Source organism: Sitodiplosis mosellana, unplaced genomic scaffold (genome assembly GCF_009176505.1).
Source record: "Sitodiplosis mosellana isolate CC-2019 unplaced genomic scaffold, AAFC_SMos_1.0 Smas_scaffold_6226, whole genome shotgun sequence".
Classification (NCBI taxonomy): Eukaryota; Metazoa; Arthropoda; class Insecta; order Diptera; family Cecidomyiidae; genus Sitodiplosis; species Sitodiplosis mosellana.
The window spans coordinates 6,698,342-6,718,412 of NW_022601467.1; the positions used below are offsets into that span (position 1 = coordinate 6,698,342).

At 36.3% G+C, this 20,071-nt stretch overlaps 1 protein-coding gene across 1 annotated transcript in view; it reads right to left on the reverse strand.

Moving 5' to 3' along the window:
- LOC129579269 (protein still life, isoform SIF type 1) overlaps positions 1 to 20,071 on the reverse strand; it is a gene marked incomplete in the record, with an annotated part of 112,309 nt that overhangs the window by 9,638 nt on the left and 82,600 nt on the right. Inside the window, 16 exon segments of the mRNA XM_055469165.1 lie at positions 3,745 to 3,848; positions 3,996 to 4,122; positions 4,229 to 4,406; positions 4,509 to 4,825; positions 5,061 to 5,112; positions 5,185 to 5,342; positions 5,424 to 5,561; positions 5,698 to 5,877; positions 6,111 to 6,219; positions 7,040 to 7,234; positions 10,112 to 10,282; positions 11,764 to 11,903; positions 12,210 to 12,361; positions 12,494 to 12,608; positions 13,508 to 13,558; positions 17,857 to 18,043. Coding sequence (XP_055325140.1) covers positions 3,745 to 3,848; positions 3,996 to 4,122; positions 4,229 to 4,406; positions 4,509 to 4,825; positions 5,061 to 5,112; positions 5,185 to 5,342; positions 5,424 to 5,561; positions 5,698 to 5,877; positions 6,111 to 6,219; positions 7,040 to 7,234; positions 10,112 to 10,282; positions 11,764 to 11,903; positions 12,210 to 12,361; positions 12,494 to 12,608; positions 13,508 to 13,558; positions 17,857 to 18,043 — 2,374 coding nt within the window.

Genomic DNA, 20,071 nt, shown 5'->3' on the forward strand with positions numbered 1-20,071 from the left:
TTGTTCGTGGGTGATGGGTGCGAATACTCAAGCATACTATTCTATGAAGGGAATTGGTTGGTTGGTTGGTTTCTTTTTTTTCTGTTATAAAAGTGTGGAATTTCTCTTTTCGATAGCGAAAAAGTTTTTCGCATCGAGAATATAAACAAAATGAAGTTTTCCCCTTTTTTCGAGTTATTGCTTCTTTTTTTGGTTGCTGCTGACTTCATAGCCGCTGCTTTTATGTATACATATTTTATGCCATTTACAACGAGTAACGTTAAAAACTTTAACATTTATAATCGTCTAATCGGAACGTCATGGATATAGAAGTGAAAAAAAGAATCTCGGCTAATTTACCGCGACCGATTTGTTTCTTTGTTGCTGTACGGACGAGCTGGGCATTGAATAAAAGTTGTACGCTATTCACATTTATATTATGTATTGAATTAGAGTTAAAATGGACAGTTAGTTATCTCGTTTGGATGGTTGGTGTAAGGAACACACGATAGTTCTGACAACAAATGGTATTTTTTTGATTTTGATTTTGATTGTGTTAGTAGTTTTGGACATGGTTGAATGTGGTTGTTCTCTCGCATATGCTTATTGTTTACGGGGGAGTTTTGATTTTACTGCTACAAAGCCGTTTACACAATAATGTTTAATTTTATTAGTTTACATGCATTTGATTTAAAAGGTATATATATAACTTCGGTTTTGAATCCGAGTTGGGTTCGTTTTTTTTGTTCATTTCATTTTGGATGCGCTAAGAATATTTGATTATTTTTTTCTGTGTGTTTTTTTTCTACTACAATTCTTTTAGATAGATTTCTTTTCATATTAGAGGGAGGGGAAGGAGGTTTGTGGCATAATGGTACAGCTTTGGACATCTAATGGATCCAGAGTTCATTTTTCCACCAGCACTTACCTGTTCACACACACCAAATAGAGCTATCTCGTTTAACGACTTTTTTTTTCGTTCGATTTGCTCGACTTTAATGCTCAGTGGGGGGAAAAGTGAAATGGGTTGTGATGGTTTCATACAAATGTGATCACTATTTATGTGCTTCGTTTTTGTTTGTTTGATTTTTGGGAAAAATTAACATTGGATCCATGCGATAGCTGATTTGTCTCAAGCTCACTTCCACTTAAAAGCTGCAATTTATTTTCATACACTTGGTTTTTATCGGGGCAATTAAATGCTTTGCTCTGAAGAAGAAAGAGTACATTTTCCAATGGCGTTTTATTTACGTTTTTATTTCCATTTCCATTTTTTTTTCTCTCTCTTTAAATGGTGTGGTGGCGCCGTTTCCATTAGATGTTTTGTGGGCTATTTCTATTTTACTACTAAATAGTGTTCATTCGTTAAGCGTATTAGAGCGATGTGATTTTGAAGAATTCACATCCAATCGATTGATGGTTTAGTAAGCACCGGAAAAAAATGCACATATCGAAATACACTCTTTCTTTGTCGTAGAGCTAACCTAATACTTTATTTATTATGTATATATATATATATATATATATGAATTACATGCTTCGATTGTTTGTGCATTCGATCCATTTGTGTGTAGAACAATTTCATACAAAATAAGTTTTAAACTCTTCATCGATCTGATCGATTTTCGGTTTCCGCGCTGGTTTTGTTGTACGTGTGCGTTTGTATGTGTATGTGTTTGAGTCAACAAAACATATAGACCAAATTGCGGATTATGCACGTTCGCTCATTTGTGAAGTGTGCATATGTTTTGTGTTTATGTGTTAGTTGCGTGAATTCGTGTAGATTTACGATTTGTTAGGTACATGCTTTGATTAGTGCTTCTCAGGAGAGTTCAATCGCTAGCTTTAGTTTCCTCATCAATTCATTTTCTTTTTTCTTTCGCTTTGCTTGCATTACTAATCTCAATAAATGTGTAAATATAATCAACTATCTAAAATTTTGGAACAAATCAATTCACGTTTGCACAATATATACAATTTGCCTTTAAAACTAAAAAAAGATTAATTTAATAAGTAAGAACAATCGATAAAAATAAGTTAATATAACGGTTGTACTTTTATATTACCCGCGATCAAATCATCAATCATTTCTCTTTTTTTCATTCGTTTATTTTTCTCTTTGTCAATATTCCCTACAACGACTATACGCATACGGGACATAGGAAACGAATGTGTTTTTATACATTTTGTAGGCATTTTTGTTTTCATTGTTTATCGTGAAAAATTCGCGTGTTGTTCGTTTTTTTTTCCCAATATTTCTTTGCGTGCGATTAACGGTTCACACGTGAATTTCATAAAAGTCATTGCAATCGACGCAACTCTCTTCGGATTTGCTGCGGCTACGTTGATACTTCAATTGGCCATTATTAAGTGCTGATCCTCGTGGCACCTTCTTTCGTGCTCGGCTTTGACGCACACGCGTCTTCTGTTGCTGCACCACTTTTCTCTGTTGGTATAAGCATTCAACGCACGTTGGATGCTCGAGTGAACGTGCCAACGATTCATTCGAACGTGTCAGTATCAATCCATTACGAGTTATGCCATTGTCGGCGGACTGTGAACGAATCGGTTGGCCGATTCGATAAATTCGTTCGGGCGATAAACCGTCACGATAAGTATAGTATACTTGTTTAGCGGGCGGTCGTTCGAGTGATTTTGATAGACGTTTTCCCTTGCGCTCCGGTGACCGAGAGCTGGCACGGTAATCATTTGGATAGTATTGGTATTGTTGTGTTTCGTGCACATTTCTTGGTGGCTGCATGAAACTGCTATGTGCGCTCAAACTGCGTTTTCGATCGCATTCCGGTGACCGTGACTCGAAACTACTTTGATTACTGCGGATATGACCGTTTTTATGGAAATGTTGAAAATCGAGATCAGCATAACAACTCTCCGAGGATCGTCGATCTGGCGAACGATTGTCAAAACTGCTGTGTGGTGATAACCATCTGTCTGGTGATCGTGAATCGAAACTTGTGCCAGGGCTTAAGGATTTTCGTGAACACAGACTACTCTGGCGCTCCGGTGACTTTGCTTTTGGGCTAATGCTTCGTTTCAGAATTCCACCGCTAATCGCCGGCGGTTCATTGGAATGCATTGTTTTCAAGATTCCACCCTCCGATGCACGTCGAATTCGACCGCTGGTGGGCCGTTCACGTGAATTATCCCGGCTCAAACTGACACTCGACCGTTTGCCCGAATCCATGCTGCCTCGTGGCGATTTCACTTTGATTATTTTGATTGGGCTCAAACCACTACTTCGATCCGGCGAATGAATCAGCTGAATGCTTTGTCGAGGCGATTTCAACGTTTGACGTTTAATCTCCGGCTCTTTTATGACCAATTTTTCACTTCTGAACACTTTATCGACACGCCTATCGATCACCACATGACTCATATCGTCTTCCTCCGACGATAGTTTCAAACTATCCATTTGACCTTTGCTGTTGCTGTCATCGGTACCCGATTCGACATCGGCTTCCGTCGATCTGCCTCGACTCAGACAACTTTTACTACGAGCAGTGGCACCAGACTCGAGCTTTTGCTCCGATTCCATGTGCTTCTCCTTCAAATTGGCCATATACTGAGCTATATCGCATATGGTGCTCGTTTCATCAGTAACTAATTCGCTCAAATGACGATCCATTACCTGTTCGCTGAATTTTTCTTCATCATCGCCGCCAACACCACCGCCAACCACAGTCTTATCATCATTTTCAAATAATTGTGTGACATTGGTTTCTTTGCTAGGTGATTTGAGCTTACCTAAATCTTTCATTAAAACCGGCTGATACGTGGCTGGAGCATGTGACGATTGAATTAAACGTGCTTGGCTACCGGTACTTCCTACAGACAAAGTCGATGTGGTGCTACAAAAAAAATGTATGGTTGAAATTTCAGGGCGTTATTTTTTGTCTTTGGTTTAAGTGTGTGTGTGTGTGTGTGTGTGTGTATGTTTCATTTTTGTTGCGCGTGAGCACAACCACCAAAGGCGTTCTATTTCGAATAGTATTTACCTCAATGTTAAATGATTTGGAGTTCGGCCGAGTATTTTCTTGATCGTTCCTTGCTGGGAGTCTTCTTCGCCTTCTGATTTTGTGCCCGGATCCTTTTCTTGTTCGCCATACTTTCGGATTGTCGGATCTGAAAAAGTGAATTGCAGCAAATTGCAAAAACAGATGCCACAGGTCAATCGATGTATGAACTATTCATAATCATCAACAATTCATGATGATAACAAATAATTTACCAGCTGAATCTCCAACAGTTTTACTACGCACTCTAAAGCCCGTATGCACTTGAATTGGCACATCTTCACCTTCTTGACTTCCGTGTATATTGTCATAGTCTATATTACCAGCTGAATGTCGTTGCGAATTTTTGGATTTCTTTGTTTTGCCTAAAGTCTGAGAGCCCTGCATTATTGGCTATTGGTAGCAAAAACAAAAAAATATCAACAGTTATAACCGATTCTATGTCATTCTATCGAACATTGAGTGAATAGAAAGAATGTGAGATTTTACAATTACAATTTGTTGCTTAGGTCTTTCTAGAGTTTGTGAGTTGCCCGTCGAGCCACGATGAACCGGTGGCAAATCGGCCAATGAACTATTGCTACCCATTCCTTTCATTGGTATTGACATATTTCGAACGCTTTCACGAATAATTTGACGTATCGTCTTGAGGAATGCATTACGAAAATCGGCCGTACTATTCGATAGTACGTAAACTTTTTCGGAACGTCGTTGGAGTTGCGAACGCAAATGAATTAATTCCCACAAGAAATGTGAATCCATATCTTTTGCCGATGACGCACGCACTTGGACTTCAGTAACGGGTATGAGCACTGGCGCCCCCAGAAGAAGAAAAAGAAAAATTAAGTACCCATGTTGTTAAATTTTAAATTAAAATATTTTTAATAAATTTTTTGGACTATATTGAAAAATTGCAACACTTTTTCAACAACGATTTCAAGAATGTGGTTTGTAATTGGAGCAAAAAATTTGTTGCGTATGTGTTTCAAATAAATTTTTTTTTTTTGATATATGTTTTTTTCTTCTTGAAACTTTAACCAAAATTACCTTGATATCTGATGATTTCCACTTCGTTCGTTGAATTCTTATTGGAAACACCCTAAACGAAATGCCAATGCAATTATTGAAATTTTAAACATTTCTTGCTAACAATAGAATTCGGTTAATTTACCATTAGTTTTTTCTTTTGTCTCAATCGTTCCTTGCACAAAAATACAACAGCCGATTTGAATACGAAGCACATTGCATGCAGCTCTAAGCCTTTCTTGATTTTACCTAAGAAATCTGATATATTCAACCATTCAACACCACCGTAGTACAGAAGATCACCTGTAGTTGAGAAACAAAACAAACAAAAAAACTCAAATCAATCCCAATAATTTAAAGAGTGAATTTGATCGGCACGCGTACCTGGACTCAAGTCAATTGGTTGTTTGCACGATTTTTGATGCTGTCGGAATAAGTGATCGAAAATCGCGCCATATTCCTCGTGGATTCGTTGCATTTCGTTAATATGTTCCGCTACTTTTTCCATTCCCTTCAACGCCTCTGTTGCAGCGGAACGAACAAAGGAACAGAAACAAAACGAAAGAAAGAGAGAAACGAAATGCGTGTCAATAATTATCAAGCAATTTCCGGTAAAAACACGCATGAAATTGATTTGCAAACGCGATATATAACTCACCAACTAAATGTATATGTTCTTCACAACGCGGATCCGTTAGGTTTCTCAACTGTTGCAACAACAATGGATATTTCAAGATTCTTTGAATTGGCTTAATTAAATACGATTCTAGTGTGCTGCTATGTTGTTGTTTGGGATTGCGCGCAATTAGGAACTCTTGAAGCGCTTGATTGCCTTCATCTGAACGAAAGGACAAACGACAGAAACGAATTGTATTGGGAAGAAATGGGAAATGTATCAGTTGGATATCAAATAAGACCAACCAATCGTTTAGCTGGCAACAAATTAATTTACACTTGTCATATTGTTCAATTCTCTATTTTAATCATTTTATTTAATTGGTTGGTTGATTGGTTGGTAGAAAATGCAATTTTATTATCTTTTCTTTATTTCATTCATGATTGAATACGTACTTGGATGCAGAACTTTCTGTGCTTTGCTATGGCTCGCACAGAACGATGAATACAATTTGAAGTGGTTGACATAGTACAAAAATGCAGATCCAATGGAGAAGAGAACATTCTGTGTGACATAAATAAAAATACATTAAATTATGGCAACGACAAAAGCAACGATGACGACGATACAGAGGGAGAAATAAAAAGAGACAAAAATTAGGTGAGAATTGAATCAGAAATTTGCAAAAAGCAAAAAGTTTTGCATATGGAAACAACGACCGAACTTCCTTTTTCTCTCACTTGTTATAAATGAAAAGTCGAACAAAAGAGTCACCATATTTTCAGCAGCTCCTTTTTGCTATTTTGCCACTAGTTCACTATATTAAAAGTAAAAGATTCATTCACCCCAAAAACAATGACTATCTTCTGTTTATTCTTTTCACTTCTTCTTCATTCTCTCTTCTCATTTGTTTCGAACTCAGACCCTTTTCAGCTTAATATACTACCAGAAAAAAAAAATGCATTAAATCGAATTTACGGAAAACTTGCAAACGACACCGAGAAAAAACATAGGGGTATTGCAGCGACCATAAAATATATGTATTTTATCAAGTTTATCAAGCTCTTTCCAAGTTTATGCATAGTGTCGAACTTTTGTTCAAGCTCTACCATCTAAATGTACAGTAAAATATTTTACGGGCACGACGTAAGATGGCGTTTTTTCTGGTCAAAAAAGTTGCAATATCCCTTTGAGAAAAAAGCAACAATCAAAATCGCCTTTTCTTCCGTCGTTTACTATTATTTGGTCACTGGAATTTTATTTAAATTATAAAACTGCGAGAGAAGAGTTTTTGACAATTGTCTCCGTTATTCTGCCTGCCATTCTCTTTCATAAATAGACAAAAAAGTTGGATCTCTAATAAATATGCAAAAAAAAATCTTACCTTGAATTGGCTTGAATGGTCAAATTTATGGAAGTCTGGCTCTAAATCAAGTGCTTCCTCCAGATTTTGCAAGAATTGACGTTGAAATGTGAATATTTCCTGTATATTACCAAAGAGTGCTGCTATTTCGGCATTCGATAGGAATGTTTCGCGCTTCAATGGCTCCAAATAGTGTTCGAGCAAGTTGTTCAAATGCTGAAATAAATGGTCGTACACGTTTTTGTAATTTAGAGAGAGAGAGAGAGAAATAAATAATTGCTAACTAATTTGTTGCCATTGAACCAATAGGCATGAGATTGATTCAAATGAGAAAAAGAATTTTCGGAATCGAATCAACTTAAAATGAGTGCATATCATCAAAAAGTTTTCAATTCAGAAAACAAAGGACTATGTGAATAACACTAGATGATTATGTGCTGAATGCATTTTTTTTGTCATCGTCGTCATCTTTGAAAATAAATATTTTTTGTAGTTGCCGATTAAAAGCGAATAGTTGGATGGTATTTGTATTTTGCGGTGGTACAAAATCCGGTTTTGGTGTCAAAATGAATGAGTTTCCAACTGAATTTCACCACAGATACACACTCGCACACAAATGGACAAAAAGTGGGAATAAGAGCGAGAGAACAAACGATGCGACGAAGGGAAATCACATGAAAGCAAGAGATGAATGAGCAATTGAGCATTCGAATTCTCTATTATGATGCATGTCAAAAACTAGCTGAAAATTGTCATCCACTACCATATAAGAACGCTCAACGTGAACGTTCACATGCACGTACACACATTTGTGGTTGAATATTGGTTTGACGCTGATGGAAAATCTCAGCCAAAATAATTTTCCAGGCAAAACCGCAAACAATGAAATTCTTAAAATGATTACAACCTCGAAACAGCAGCAAGAAGCCCGAAATGCATGCCATTTATCAATTATGCAGTGCGTACGCGGATAGCATGCACTTGCACATACACCTACATCAAACATAGATATTCGCCAGCGGCAAATGCTGATGGCATACAGCAAATCATCTCCGATTTTGTGATTTTCACATTTTATTTGGATTTAATACTGTTCACCCATCATTTTATTCACGACGACCAAATTTCATCGGGACACTCCACAATCCGGCGATATCCACATACAGTTAATAATGACACAAACACTGAACCAAAGCTAAAAATGCCATTTAAAATCGAGTTCATCATGAGTGCACTTGAAATTACTTTTTCCACGTGGTTGTCGAATTGGAATGAATGGTTTTGAAAATATTTGCCCATTGTCGCTCATTGCACCGGATAACAACGTATCCGAACAGGTAAATGACAATTTCAGTGTGAACGATTAGATCTCGGTCTATTGTTGAAAATCTGTCACTAATGAATTTGAATCACCCTTTCGCTTCTGCACTGAATTTTATCAGTCCACATATAGATACACTTCTTTCGATTGCTATGTCATACCTTTGCTTTTGTGTCAATCCCAAGTATTTTCATCGACTCACATTTCAATTAACCGCAAATATCTTTCGTTTACAAAACGTAAATCGATTTCCTTTGGATGAATGCGGCAAATAAAATGTCGGTCAAACGATGAATTTGTCTTCTTCTTTCTGTGTACTGTGTACTGTATACGTATGTGTCGTTTTCATTTAGCATATTTGTCTAGCTGATTCATTTTGACAACCCAGCCATTCACAATTTGGTCGACGCGCGAGCGCAACAAATTTCTGCCAATAAATGTATTCGATACAAGTGCTTGGATCCGGCAGAAATGAAGTGATTCAATCACATATAAAAACCGAATTTGTTATCCAACAAAAGATAGACGAGATGCTTTTTTATTTGTTTTTCTTCCTCCGATTTCAATCATGCCAAACTGTACTTCTGTTATCGCTGCTGATGCTGCCATCACAGAATCCAATGAATAGTGACAACACACACACACACACACACACAAATTAGAAAGAAAACAAAAGGAAAGACGCTATCGTTTGTCGATTTTATGTTATATTTCCTGTCTTACGTTGAAGAATGTGATTGTGTGGCAAAAACTGAAACCGACTTCAGTAGATGAGGCGAGCATTCAAATCGTTTCAAAATAGGATGACAAGAATGAATGATGTGTACTCATCCAGAAACGGAACGTATCCGCACCGTACCACACCGTTGGATGTGTGTGTTAAACGGGCATGCAACTCATACACATGATATCACCATTCGATCAAATTGTATTTGTCGAACTTATGCTGCAAATCGACTAATGGAACATTTGTGATGCTTGGATAGTTGTTCGCTTTGTGTGTGCGTGTGTGTATTTGTATGACTCAATCAAACTCCTTCCTTTTCTTTCAACGCTTATATTTTTTGTTTCTCCTTTGCCCACTTTTGCCGTTGCAATTGCGCTGTATTTTCATGCTATTGGCTTCGTCAGGCACCAAAGCAATGGAAGCATGCAAATTATGTTTTCCACAAAATTAAGGCGATGAACAGTTGAATAATTTTTGGAATGTTCAACAAACGGAAATTAGCTTCGTTTGAACCTTTACCCTTTGGCAATACAATGCACATATCTAAGCCTAAACGCAGTCAGCATTCGATCACGGGCTTTCATACAATCATTGTTCGTGGATTTTCAGTCCACATTTCTTTAACGTTGAATCATTATCCTTTCGTTACATATAGAATTTGCATGAGCAGTGCCATTTTTTATATATACTGCTAGTGCACTAGTAAAATAACAGCGAAACATTATTCGACTAAATTTGAAAATATGATAATTGTTTTGAATACTATATTTTTGCTGTATCATTTGGGGTGCATATTTATGTGGTAAAATACAGTTCAGACCAATCATCAAATGTTATCCGTTCTAAATATTATAAATATTATTTTTGTTTCGGTGAACCGAAAATTGCAACCTAATTTTGTGTAAATCAATCATAAATTTTGCCATGGCTTATGGTATTGCACACATTACCAGCCGAATTAAATAAAATTGATTAAATTCCAAAATTCAATTGACTTATCGAACTGAACATAAATTAGCAATAAATAATCCAGATGTTAAATTACCTTCACGTAAGCTCGTTCCGTATCAACTAATTCCAGAATGACTTTGCGTAACTTTTCGGCATCGGTCAGTTGTCGTGATGGTGTTAGCATAACATTCGATACGGATGATGTTATTGAACCTGTTGGACTTGATTTCCTGGTTTCTTGTGGTGATCGACAGAAGCCGGTGACCTGAAATGCACACAAAATGCTTTTATATATATGCATATAAAGAGAGAATTGGAGAGAAAACTGCTGTTCGAGAGCAATTTCCCACTAGCTTGTTCAAAGCTCACAATCAAAATCCAATGGCATACACAAATACACATTCATACCACCACACACCCAAACACAGTACCAGACTATATTATGTGACTAGAATCCAAAGTATGAATATTAGCATATTGCCATCTCGGAATCTGTCACCTGGATGATGTTCAAAGTATGCACATACCATCGTTGCCGTATACCAGCACAGCACGACGTTCGAGCGTGTGAGAAGGTGAAAAACAAATGTCACAGATCGCATGATTCTGATCTGACAAGTAATTATGGCGTTGAAGGCGAATCATTGCAAGCGTTCTCCATTCTTTCTATCTTCCTCCCATAAATATATTGGATTATTAATCCAATCTATCTTGATAGCCTTTCGTTTTCCACCGTTAATTCATTTCGCAACATTTGTATGGATGTGACAGCATATAATTTTTTTTAAACATCGTTCAGATAGTAATTACTTCTACATAACACTTGCTGCAACAATTGCTATTTTTATGATTTAAATGGTAAAACGTGAGCACTCGAAATTATGTTTGAAAAAAAAAACAATTCATGTAGATCACAATCTCGGGTAAATACATTTACATGGAAATAAAAATGAATTGATTCACCATTCATACATTTGAAATTTTTGGGCGTTTCGGACTTTAGTTTGCATTAAATTTTATGTCGATAATAATAATAACTATTGCGCCACGTCAGTCGATATAATTAATATGCAACAATTCGAAAATTCTCATCAACATAATATTAATGTTCCTCGCGAAAGTCACCATGAATTGAAACAATAGAACTGAATACAAATGAGTCGCTGGGCATGTGATGCCAAATGGAGAGCGAGAGGCGGATGAATCGGGTTTGCACGCATACAGAGGCAAATCACTATACGTATAATTATGATATGAGATTTTGATTACGTCCGCTATGATAATAATTCATTGAGGTCAGCTCAGTCGAAAAATTCAGAAACAAAATTTGTATTTAAATTTAAAATGGAAATCATAACAAATCTGGGGGAGAAAAACGCGAAAACTCAATTGGATGAATTCATTGCACCAAAGCTGAAAATCGGCCAGCTTTGTATACATGACTATTTGTTTTGGACGTTTGTGTATTAATTGGACCAAAATAATAAACGGTGAAGTTTAAAGTCAAGAACTTTAGCTTCAACATATGGCAGACACTTTTTGCAATCCAAAAAAAGTCACATTCATTATATCTAATTGATTTTTCCACCGGAAAATGCCCATTAAATTTATAAAATAATAGAATTAATTTGATATCTATGTGAGTGCACCATTCATATGTCCAAACAATGTTCACAATCATCAACAAACGTACAACCGCACAAATTTTCCAATTCAAATAGGATTAACGAATAAAATTCAGTTTACCTGTTCGGCTGTTTTCAGTAAATTCTCAATTTCAAAGCTGCTGGTGCGACTGGTTTGCTTAACACCAGTTGGAATGTTCTGTGGTTCGGTCGACGATGGTGCTGGTGAGCTTTCAACTTCAGGTGAAAATACATCTTTACCTAATTCAAAAAGTTTATTTAAAAACCACATATTCGAAATGAATATTCGTACAAATTGGCCGGTTTGTCTTTTGACAAACGAATGTTTTCAGTACAAAATAAAACAATAGGCAACAACAGCCTACTTTAACTATTCAATATGAAAGCTATTATATTGAAAGGTCATTCAATTGCTTTGTGAAAAAAAAGAAGCTATGGCTACTTTTGAGTAGCAATTTTGCAATTTTGACAGGTGATGTGCCAAAAAATGGGGCTTACAAACTATTAGACAGTCTGTCTGAAATAATGAACTAAAAGACTACTCACTCCATCCGGGCGCCGGGACGATCAGTTCATTTATCATCTCGTCACTCATAGCGGGTGGTTCACTCGGTGGCGGTGGGCACACAAGTGAATCAATCATATCATCAGTCACACGCATTATACCAACAAGGTCTGGCGGCTCAGTACGCGATGATCTGAAAATCATACACAATAGATGCCATTTAAAAATTTCGCTCTTACTTCATAGACGGAAATGCAAAGTGTGCATTGCACACAGACATTAAAATGGGGCAAAAAAAAGGTGAGATTTAATCGGATAAAATTACCTCATCATCATGCATAGAGCGAATTCCTCTTGTAAAACACTTTCGATGTACATCATATCCAAGTCAGATACAATCGCACCATTGATTACCATAATTTCGTCACCCTTGATAATGCCTATTAAGCAGAGAAAAGAAGAAACAATCGAAATGACAAAGAATGATAATCACATACAGCCAATTTGAACACAATTTTTTCAACAATTGTACTAGTTAACGTTTTCTGTGCGTAAGGAAAAATGTTTTCGCTGCGTTAATGCTTTTTTGCTCAATTCATCCAATAACAACTTTTTTACAAAGATTCTTTCCATACAAAATGAAGTTATATGATTTTTATTATCTGAATGCATGACTGGAAGATCCTAGATAACAGACATGAATTTTATTTACATCCCTTTTTCTGTTCGTTCAAATTGAAATACTTGAAAAATTGGAGAAAATGCTTCTCATTGAATTCAGTTAATTAAGGTGAACTACAAGCAAATCTAATTTCCCCTACTTAGCCCATAATGCTACAACTAAGTTTTGCTGCACATACGGCATATGAATTCAGACAGGATATAAAAACACAAAGATTTTTTTTCATTGTCGCTATTCAAATAAATGGATTTGAATATCTATTAATGTTTTTATTCATTTAAAAAAAAACCATGCGATACACTCTATGATTGGCCAATGTTTAACAAATATTTTTAGCCCTCATTGTTAAATGGATATAGTTGTCGAAGTATTTCCTTTGAATTATGCGCGAATGATGCCTGTCTCTGATATTGAAACAGTCAATTTGATCGAAAACGAAACAATGGAAAAAAAATCAATTTTTTTTTCGTCAGCGTTTCATGTTATTTCGATTTTGCAGTAAAAAAAAAACTTTATAGCCTATGGTCGTTAGTATCGTGTGTGTATTTTGTGTGCTGAGCAATTAAAATGTATTTATTTTTGATTGTGTTTGAATTTGTTGTTGTTGGCTTGTAGTTGTTGTTGTTTTTTTTTATGTTGTGGAAAAGTTAAAATTACCTTGAGAATCGGTATTAAAAATCCCTGAGCTATTCATAACCTCAGAGCAGCCTGCAGAAAAATGGAAGAGATAGAGAGAGAAAAAACATACAACAAATTTGTAAACCGAATTAGAATTGAATGTTGCAGGAAGAAAGTGTTTGTTTGATTTTTTTATTTGTGTTTCGACAGAAAAGTAGAAAAGAAGAAGAACAATGACGTCAATTGTTGTAAGAAGTGCTTTTATATTTAAAAAAAAAATACAGTTTTTTTTATATCTTTGTTAATTTCACACAATTTGGATTTTTCGTTTTGAATTTTCTCTCTAACTCTACTATGTTCCCAATTGTTAAAAAAGCGATTGAAATTTTAAAGCCATACAATTTCAAACTGAAATAAAGAAGAATTATTGAATTTCACACCATTTATCGCTGACGTCGACCATTTTCCATTCAATGTTCAGTTCAATTCAATTCTATTTCGATTTCGCGGCAATGGCTTCAAGCCATGAGCTGAATAAACGAGAGTGAAAAACGATATTTTGCTTACGCAGCATTTGTATTGAAATTGGAACGTAGAAAAGGTCGTTTGAGTGAAGTGACGCTCTGTTTAAAAAAAAAACGAAGTTTTCCCCTTCAAATGTTCATCTTTATTTGTACTTTTATCGTGAACAAATCGCAAAGGTTGAGATTTTCTCGATCCCACATCGTTTGCATTAAAAGGCCGAAAGGTGATGAATTGCTCAGAATGGAAAGAAGAACAAAATGGAAAGATATTAACCGCACTAAAAGTGATGAGATAGGTTTCGGATAGTAGTTTTAAAAAGAATGATTTCATTCTCCTGAAGAGCGACCAGCTACTCTCATTTCAGTGCTTGAGACTATTTTCAAATGTGTTGACACATTTCAACTACACAAACCGGATGTTAAGTCAAGATTTTAATGTAACCTAATGTAAAAATGTTCAATTCCCCATTTTATCATGTTTGTTTCTGGATACTTAATTTATAGAGTTTTGTAGCTAACAATGAAACGATCTCTATCATTAAACTGAACTTACAGAAAACTAACGGCCAAAGAAATGGAAATCATTACATTACAAAATGAATTTCTAGAATGGTTTTTCTCAAGTTTGTTTGACAATGAATAAATTTATTTGATTTAGCTCTTGTTGATGTCAGTTTTACGCAGCAATAAAAAAACGCTTAACATTTTCTCTTCGTTTCCGAATCAAAGTGCAAGTAAAAACTGTTTGCAATGGAAACTAATGATATTGTTGCGCTGCGTTTGACTAGGATGCGATGTAATTAATTTGAATAATTTGCGAATGCGTGTACTGTAAGGTGTTTGGATGGCAATTGAAAGGTGTTTTGGGTCGATTGGTCTATTTGTTTGTTAGATTTCGGTGGAAAATCACAGCATTGTAATAAGTTAAGTGGAAATCAAAGGGTGAAAATGCACCTTTTTTCTGCAATGGATACAATGTTTTGTATTCAAACCAAAATAATCCATTTGGTGGCATATTTATTTATTCAAATTGAACCCTACAATCATTTTCTAATCAATGCTATTGGAATGGCAAACGATCGAAATGCGTAAGGAAAAAAGAGCTCGAATTACCGAATCGCATGAACATAAAGTGGAATGTTCAATCTTTCTCGCTTTGTATTTTTGCGTTTATGTTTTTTATTTCGTGTGTGTATATATTGAGATGGAAAAACACAAATTTTCCATTTTGCCTTCACAGTTTGCGTACATAATCGAGAATTCACGATGGTATGATATACGATCACAAAATTCAAAGTATGACATGTACATTCGTGATGAATACCCATATAGCGTCTCATTCTCAATGCAAACACCAAACCGGGTTTCTCTTTGCTTCATTTTTTGCCGCTCTCTCCTTTTCGCTCGTTCGCTCGAGCGACGCTCGTTCGCCTGCTTTTCCGAGTGCGTCTGATTTTTTTAATCGCCAGTGCGCGAGTTGATTCGCAGCCGTCAATATCGGATCAAGCACACATGGAAACGCAATTTGCACACTCAAACACAAATACTCACACGCACATGTCGACTCGCGGTAAGCAGCAAGCGGTGCATCAGTTTGTGTTTGTCATAAGAAGAGAAGAAAAAGGAAGAAGCAGCGAACGGCACATCAAAACAAGCTCCAGACAAATGCAGTGGAAACGAGTATGCAGACAATTTGTTGAAACGTAAACACACCGGCGACACAAATTCAAAGCAAAAGTATATGTATATACAAATACATTTACACAAGCGGAGATGAAGAAGGCAGGAAAAAAATACGAATTGCAGCAGTGTAAAGTTGAGAATGCAGTTTAAATTGAAAATATTTGTAAAATTTCATTTTGCATGAAAATATTTGTTTACTCGACACAACTCGCTTTGCGCTGCCTTTGCCGTTTGTCGTGCACATATTAATATTGTTTGGATTATATTTGAAATGCGGACTATACTTATGGTAGAGCGAACAGAAATCAGCAGCAGCAGTAGCAGTAGCAGCAGAAGCAGCAAAAAAAATCATTACTTTTATTTGTGCAGATTGCGTTTGAACTAAGGAGCATACGAAAACCGAAAATCGCATCGACTAAACACCAAAGCCTCTTTGCAGGTTCAAGGTACGCGCGAAGGAAACAGTGTGACAGGCAAAGATATTCAAATGAGAATAAGCACTCAATGAGGAAGAGAGAAACAAAGAGAGACAGAATGAGAGCAAAGAAGAAGAAGCAAAAACAGAAGAAAAAAATCGCACGCAAAATAGTTGCTGGGTTTATTAATGGCACTGGCACAATAGCAACCATAATTCATTCCCTTTTCACCGTAAAATCTTTTATAAACGGATATTTTATGTTGCGAACAAGGCAAACAGACAAACGACGACGACAATGATGACGATGAAGCAGCAAAATAAGTACAACGAGGCGAGAACAATAACAATTTCAACTATTCGTTGAATAAATAATGAAATGACAATATAGTTGTAAGTGTGACAGATGAGAAAAGAAACACATAAAAAAATAATAACATTTTTATAGCAAACCTGAACGAACTAGAATACTCGTACACATTTTTTCCCTTCACATTTTTTTTTCGTTGCTATCACAATTCTATATCCAGAGATTAGGATTGAAATCCGAAACGAGATGAAAGCTTTCATGTACAACTTTTGTTTCGTTATTTATTCATTGTGTATGCGTTTCTTGTTTTCTTTCTTTCTCTCTCTCTCTCTCTCTCTCTCTCTCTCTGTCTCTCTCTCTGTCTCTCTCACTCTTTTTCTCTTGCTAGCCCGAATGATTGTGTGCTGTGTTGCTTATTGCACCATGGTTCTGGCACCATTGTCATTTCCCCACGTTGTGCCTATCAATATTTTGTGATGACAATGTGCACAAACATCATCTATAAATGTTTAATGGCTCATTTGCAGAATAATTGCCAAGTGTTGAAATTATGTGGTGTCGAAGTGAAATGGCAATGTATGCCACGCCAATGGCATCTTGACGATAAAAATTGATTTAAATAAATGGAGGGTTTAACGCGCGCGAAGTGCCAGTGTAGAGTATAAATACAATGGAGTCGTTGGCGTTGTCTGTGTGTACTGCTATTCATCTCATTTACATTTATGGTGATTTTAAAACCGGACATTGGATTTGGATGCATCCATGGTTTGCAAATATTTACGCATGTATCAGCCTACACATTGTTTTCCAGCCAAACAATATACATACACATATTTTGGGAGCGAAACGTTGCAAAATGCACAAGTGCACAAAAATTACAAACATAAAACAGAAGTAGTAGTAAAAGTGACTCATTGATGGATAATAGATACATAGCGTAGCGGTCAACTTAATTTATATGGATAAAACTTTTGAATGATCATTCCATACAGAGAATGTTGAGGCAAAACTAGTTTTCAATCTCAAATGAATGGCCGGTTAATATGGGTAGAAAAAACAAAACCTATTTTTACATATGCATACACAGATGTGTCGTTGAGAATAAAAATGGGATTAGCCGAAACCGCTCGTTTACATGTGAATCATTTATGTGTTCCTGGTAAGAGATAGAAGACATTTTAGAACATTTCAAGATTGTCATCTTTGCTTGAGATACTTGCCACATATCTCGTACCAGAAACACAAAAATGAATCGCATAAAAACACGCGGTTTCGGCAAATCCCATTTTTATTCTCAACGACACATATATACACGATTAGGTACAAATGCTTGAAATTTTAATGCAGTTTTCATATTTTTCCAGATCACAGAATACCAAACCAAAAACCAAAAAAACAAAAGTTACCGCACACACAACAAATGACTAACTGAGTAAGTGTACTAATTGATAATTACCGTTTTGCATGGCAACACTTTTGTCCTCAACACGGCTCACATAGCAGCATAATTCGTCTTGACGATCAGCATTTTCAATGAGTTCCGCTTCCACCGAAAAGCCCCACATGTGCTCGGTTTTTCCTCGTTGTAATTCAACTTGGTAGAGAATTTTGGCACAAACTTCCACCATTTCATGTGTATGCAACTGAAATTGAAATGAAATAGAAGAGAGAGAAAAAAAAACGGTCCATTGTAATATACAAATTGCACAGCTTGAAATTTTCTAAATAAACTCAACCAGTTAAAGCTTCATTAAAATGACGGCCTGAGAAGAAAAACCTTTCCTACAAAACCTGTGCGCAGAACACAAACACAGAAATTTTTTAGTCAAAAGGCGAACAGCAAATTTGCGAGCGCAAAAACCTAATATATTTACAGCGAGCGCAAAAGCATAACAGGCCTCCTTATACGGAGTTTGCATGCTAGTAGGCTTCTTCTCAGACCGTCAAATGTGTTAATTAAAATCTCGGTTCTAAAAATAAGAATTCAACCAGTTTTCCATCAACTGACTGAAAGAGCGAAAAAAAAAGAATCGAATTGATGGAGAGAGAAAGAGAGAGATAGAAAGAAAATACTACTGCTCAGCAGCCAAAGGACTCTATAAGCGGGAAAATATGTCGTTTTTCGCTAAATACAGTGTTTTTTTCCTTCGTTGTAGCTACACACAAGCAATTCGCGCGAGAAACTGGGGAATATTTGCTCATATACGGAATAAACATAGAACACTCTGTATTGGAGTAAACGTGTGTGCGTTCACTCCAGTTCAGAGCGGTTGTTTAACTTACTAACACATGCGCAAGCTTGGTAGTCACTCAGTAGGGGAAAAAAGACATACATTTATTCCATAGCACGCTGGTTTGTACCACACTGGAATAAACGTATTGACATTACTCCACTACTGAGTCACTAGCAAGCTTGCGCATGTGTTAGTAAGTTTAGAAACCGTTCTGAACTGGAGTGAACGCACACACGTTTACTCCAATACAGAGTGTTCTATGTTTATTCCGTATAGGAGCAAATATTCCCCAGTTTCTCGCGCGAATTGCTTGTGTGTAAAACGTTCACATCGCACACTTAGCCGATAATAGCATTTTCGATGTTGTGTATTGTTCTTCCATTTTTTTAATAACATCAATCTAACATCAATCACATTTTCGATCAACATTTTTATCAGCGTCATGAATTGGAAGCTATTTCCCAAGTTAAGAGAGAGAGAGAGAGAGAGAGAGAGAAATAGGAAAAAACAAGAGGCAAAAGAAATAACAAATATTCATGAGGCCAAGTGGTCGTCAGCTCAGCATGAAAATGCGGGAAAATTGATGTCTTATCTGGATTAAGATTATCTCAAAAACAACCCAAGATCATTGGCGCGCGCGCCTGCACTTACAATGCAGAGAGGCAATGGAAAAAAGGTAAAAGTGGTAAGAAACATGGAGCAAAACCGTTTTAATTTTGTGCCGAATAAAAATTTAACATTAAATAAGTGGATGCAAATTAGAAATTTGTTGAAGAATGAGAGAAAGGTCGGCGAGAAAAAAAAACGATGGAGAACGGGATTCGAGTTTTAAAACTCGAATAAAAGATTATGCTCGGTTAAATATCATCAGGCCCTGAGTTGATTGAATGCGAGAGTTTATGCAATGGCATGAAAACAAATGCCAGCAACGGGCAAATTGGAGGAGTAGGAATGAGAGAGAGAGAGAGAGAAGCATGGAGAATGAAATGGGGTGAGCTAGAAAAAAAGCGGCACACGAAAATCGCTGCCACCTTCCCTTTTGTGACCGCTGTTCAATGGAATCAACCTATTTCAACGCCATTTTATTTTCATTGGGGTAATGCGATTCGCAAATAACACTAGTGTATTCGCTTTTGTTACCACTGTATTGTGTCCGTATGCGCGCGCGTCTCCGTTGGAAAAGCAAAATGGAGCACACAAATTTAAGCCTCAACATTCTGTTTTTCTTTTCTTTGTCTGTTTTTGACATCAAATTCACTGGAGTACAATCAATGTTGTCACAGAATAATTGCTGAAGCTGTTCCAATTTTGACAAGTTTTTAATTGGTGCGTTATATTTAAATAGAGCTACAAAAATTGATCATGTATTTTCTGTGATTTTTTTTTCAATTCACTCTCTATTGATGGGCTGAGCTATTTCTCTCTCTCTCTCTCTCT